Source organism: Tachysurus fulvidraco, chromosome 18 (assembly GCF_022655615.1).
Source record: "Tachysurus fulvidraco isolate hzauxx_2018 chromosome 18, HZAU_PFXX_2.0, whole genome shotgun sequence".
NCBI lineage: Eukaryota > Metazoa > Chordata > Actinopteri > Siluriformes > Bagridae > Tachysurus > Tachysurus fulvidraco.
Window position 1 is genome coordinate 20,749,228 of NC_062535.1, and position 5,000 is coordinate 20,754,227.

Genomic DNA, 5,000 nt, shown 5'->3' on the forward strand with positions numbered 1-5,000 from the left:
CCGCTAACCCCTAAACCCTAACTCCTAAACCTAACCCCTACCCTAAACCCTAACCGCTACCCCTACCCCTGACTCCTACCCCTAAACCCTAACCCCTAAACCTAAACCCTAACCGATAACCCCTAAACCCTCACCCCTAAACCTAACTCCTACTCCTAACCCCTACCCATAACTCTACCCATATCCGCTAACGCCTAAACCCTAACCGCTAACCCTAAACCCTATACCTAATCCCTAACCCTAACCCCTAAACCTAGCTCCTACCCCTAAACCCTAAACCTAACCCCTAACTCTAACCCCTAACCGCTAAACCTAACCCCTAACTCTAATCCCTAACTCTAACCCCTAACCCTAACCGCTAACTCTAAATACTTTAAATACTCTAAAAAATTAGTTTTAAATATGCCAAAAGATCTAAGTGATATGTTAAAAAGGTTATAAATCTCACTTCCTGTCACTAGCCTGTTATGCTATTAAAAAAGGAATTGGTATTGCTGAGTTTTTTTAAATAACTGTGATGTTTAAAACATTTGGGAATTATGTCACATTTCTTGATTAGATGATGGGAACTAATATTGTAACCATGGCAACACAGTTTTCATAATTTATCATCATAGATGGATTAACACCATGTTGACTAAACATGAAATATTTAAATCTAATAATCTGTGTTAAAAATCTTTGTTTCTAAGCCTCACTTTCTGTTGTCAGTTGATGACAATGAGCTATTTACATGTTTATATGCCTCATTATTGAACATAAATTAGCTACACTGTATGATGTATAGTGGAAATGTGCCGTTTCTGTTTAAGAAATATCCTCCACTTCCTGCACAGTGCAGTGTGTAAAATGATTGCGTGTACCATTGCATCAGTGTTTTATAGATCAAAATTATTTTGCAGTTTACAAATTAACCGAGTTCCTTTGTGCAGATTTAATGTAAGGTTAGCCAAGTTTGTGGCTATGATCAGTGCGTTTAAAAAGTATATAAATCCCCCCTTTAAAAAAAAAATAAAAAAGCAAGGCAAACTCCGGACTTGTGATAACTTTGTTCAAGATGGCAAAGATGGCGGCATGGCAGTAGCAGCTCGTGGCCACTCCGAATACAGTATGGTGCTATTTACGATTTTTAACCCAGCTATTGCTAGTACATGTACACCAGAGACAGCGGTGCACGATGACATGCTTTGACTGCACGATGATGTGTTGGAAAGGCTTCGTGACCTCGGCTTGCTGCAGAGACCAGGCCTCCAGTCCTCGGCATCACCTGATACCGAGGACCAGGAGAGGGACGAAGCGAATGCGTGGTTGTCCGTGGTAGGCTACAAACAAACCCTAGCCGGCCGGCTCTCATGTCCATTCTACTTTCCAATTTTTGCTTCCTGGACAATAAACTAGACTCCATCTGATTTGAATGCAGTACACAACCTCAAACTTGCCTGAAGGTTCACCTGAATGTAATTCAATTCAATACTGAATGTAATGTAGGTGAAACTGGATGCTCTTACTGAAGAAAACAGTAGGTTAATGAAGTGAAATTCTCTTCCTCAGCTGTTAATAAGACATGTGCTGGTTTCTCTGTGCAGTTAGAAGCTTTATTCTAATGGTCTAATGGTGCAGTGGTGGTTGGAGCAGTGGTGGTTGGAGCAGTGGTGGTTGGAGCAGTGGTGGTTGGAGCAGTGGAGGCTCAACTGGTTAAGGCTCTGGGTTGTTGATCACAGGATTGGGGTGCAAGGCCCAACACAGCCAAGCTGCCACTGCTGGGCCCTTGAGCAAGGCCCTCAACCCTCTCTGCTCCAGGGGTGCTGTGTCATATCTGCCCCTGCACTCTGACCCCATCCTCCTCGGTTGGGGTATGTGAAGAATTCCACTGTGCTGTAATGTATATGTGGTGATGATAAAGGCTTCAATGCCCCCCGTTCTATTCTATTCTATTAAGTGGTAATGTTCTTGATCTGTTTGAACATTTGTATACATCATTTTAAATATGTTCATGTGAACAGACTCTTTAATGTCTGATATGATTCTGTGTGTGTGTGTGTGTGTGTGTGTGTGTGTGTGTGTGTGTGTGTGTGTGTGTAGGAGCTTTATTAGTGGACCATGCCTCATGGGAAGGAGCTTCATGTCCAGATGTCTATGCCGCCCTGAGGTAAAGTGTGTTTGTGTTTTATAAAACCCAACCCCCCATTTCCGGTTCCTTTGTCACGGTTCCTTTGTATCTTCCTTTGATAGCTTGAAACATGCTGTTTTTAGCCTCATCAGGACGTAGATGTAAATGTGTCTACAGCACCATCGAGTGTACATAGATTATGTAACATTGTAATGTTCAACATACTGGATTAGACCTCATAACAGGCAGAAAAAGTACCTCGCCCCACTAGGAGAGGGCAGATCACTTTCTTGCTCTAGAGTTTAAATCATTTCCTGTTTACTTCCTGGTTTGTTTAAGCAGTAGTCCTTGTTGAAGTCTCGCCATTCTCGCGAACTTTTCCTTTATAGTGACTCTGTGTTTTGATCGTTTTGCTCTTCCGTGATTGAGTAGCCTTTGGTTTGCCCTTTTGTTTGACGAATTTTGATTGTATTTCAGTAAACTTGTCACATGGGTTCTTACTCTGCTGCCAAGTCTGGATTTCTATGTGAACTTTAGTTGAAAACTGTGTGAGTGCATTTACATTATGTTTAACTTTGGGCAACACAAATGTACCTGAAAATGAAGGTGGTTGTTCTGATGGTGTCCTGCCTGGAAGCGGTCACCTTTATTATCATGGGTGAGTCCGAGATCCAACCTTGTGGTACCCCAGAGACCCTAAATACTTGGCTCGGCTGAAGTATCTTCTCTTGCATTTCATTTGTGGATTAATAATTTTATGCAGCAGATATCTCTGCAGTGATGTCTTCTACGCTAGAGGACACATCTTAAATCCAAAGTGTGAACTATTTAGTGTGTTTGTCATCTATAGAACAGGAATTTCTTAATAAGCCTTGATGAATGGATATTTCTCAATTATTTGGCCACATCAGTGTTACTCCTTCGACTCCTGCCTCAGCTTCAGAGTGGAAACCTCCATCTCAGAAACATTGCAAAATATTGACCTTGTGTGTCTGATTCTACAGCTTAATCCCCCGTCCATGTGTCTGTCTCTCGCTTATCGGATTACTTCTGTAGCTGTAGCACTTTTAACTCTCTTAATACACTCGAGGATAAAATGCACATCTCACTGGACGTTAAAGCTGTTGATTGTGCCTGTGTGTTTGTGATGTGCTGAAGGAGTATCCAGTGTGAGCTCTGTGTCCCAGTGTGAGCTCTGTGTCCCAGTGTGGGCTCTGTGTCCCAGTGTGGGCTGTGTGTCCCAGTGTGGGCTCTGTGTCCCAGTGTGGGCTCTGTGTCCAAGTGTGGGCTCTGTGTCCCAGTGTGGGCTGTGTGTCCCAGTGTGGGCTGTGTGTCCCAGTGTGGGCTGTGTGTCCCAGTGTGAGCTCTGTGTCCCAGTGTGGGCTGTGTGTCCCAGTGTGGGCTGTGTGTCCCAGTGTGGGCTGTGTGTCCCAGTGTGAGCTCTGTGTCCCAGTGTGAGCTCTGTGTCCCAGTGTGGGCTCTGTGTCCCAGTGTGGGCTCTGTGTCCCAGTGTGGGCTCTGTGTCCCAGTGTGGGCTCTGTGTCCCAGTGTGAGCTCTGTGTCCCAGTGTGGGCTCTGTGTCCAAGTGTGGGCTGTGTGTCCCAGTGTGGGCTGTGTGTCCAAGTGTGGGCTGTGTGTCCCAGTGTGGGCTGTGTGTCCCAGTGTGAGCTGTGTGTCCCGGTGTGAGCTCTGTGTCCCGGTGTGAGCTCTGTGTCCCGGTGTGGGCTCTGTGTCCCGGTGTGGGCTCTGTGTCCCGGTGTGGGCTCTGTGTCCCAGTGTGAGCTCTGTGTCCCAGTCAGAGGTGAAGCTGGAGCTTGAAGTTCTACACATCTTCAGGACAGAGGGTTTACACTTCTTTGTAGTTTCTATGGTAACATGACAAGCTGAGATTTATTTTCTTTATGAGAGAATAACACAAGACACAAAGGGAATAACGAACTATCTCACCCTCGTTCCACAACATTACATGTATTATAATTTGATGAAACTATCAGATGCTTAATAAATAATACATTGTAATCATTGTTAAATTGTTGTGTGCAATAATAAGAATAAAACATTTATTGACTTGCTGTCAAAGGAAATTTATTACTCTGAGATGGTAAGAATAACTGCACATCACACCGTCACTCAGTATTTTACTGTAAAACAGTTTTGTAAAGGTGTGTGTGTGTGTGTGTGTGTGTGTGTGTGTGTGTGTGTGTGTGTGTGTGTGTGTGTGTGTGTCTGCATGTCTGTCTTTCTATCTATATAGGTGGTGTGAGCGTGATTTGTGTCCTGTAGTGAGCAGGGAGAGTCGAGGGCATTACAGCACCGATGCTGCACTGAATGACTCTCAGCTTGTTTACCAAGGACTGGAGAAGCAAAACCCCTGATCTCTCTCTCTCTCTCTCTCTCTCTCGCGCACACACACACACACACACACACACACACACACACACACACACACACACACACACACACACACATTGTAGTGTGAGTGATTACAATATGAGATGTGTTTATGATGAGGCACAGTTTCATATTTATATATATTTTAAATATACACTATTACTGTAATTGTGTTCATAAGAGAAATGTGTTGATTTATTCTGATTATTTTTTCTCACAATTTTGTCATAGTGCTACAAAAAACATCCCATAATTATGTGGAGGAAGAATAGGAATAAAGTATATTAATAAATAGTAGAATAGAGTTGAGTTGTGTGTTCTCTCTCTCTCTCTACACTTCACACTTCCTCTACACCCAACATATACAGACATTCAAACAGATATACAGACAGATATACAGACAGTCAGAGATATACAGACAGACAGACAGACAGATAGACAGACAGATATACAGATATACAGTCAGTCAGACAGATATACAGACAGATAGTCAGACAGA

At 43.4% G+C, this 5,000-nt stretch overlaps 1 protein-coding gene across 3 annotated transcripts in view; it reads left to right on the plus strand.

Moving 5' to 3' along the window:
* LOC113636977 (acyl-CoA dehydrogenase family member 11-like) overlaps positions 1-4,805 on the plus strand; it is a 14,607-nt gene extending 9,802 nt beyond the window's left edge. For all 3 annotated transcript variants that reach the window (XM_027137347.2, XM_027137346.2, XM_047803491.1), the window contains 2 exons: positions 2,083-2,149; positions 4,365-4,805. In XM_027137347.2, coding sequence (XP_026993148.2) covers positions 2,083-2,149; positions 4,365-4,485 — 188 coding nt within the window. In that variant the 3' untranslated portion in view covers positions 4,486-4,805. The remainder of the gene's footprint in view (positions 1-2,082; positions 2,150-4,364) is intronic.
* Positions 4,806-5,000: the final 195 nt, after the last annotated feature.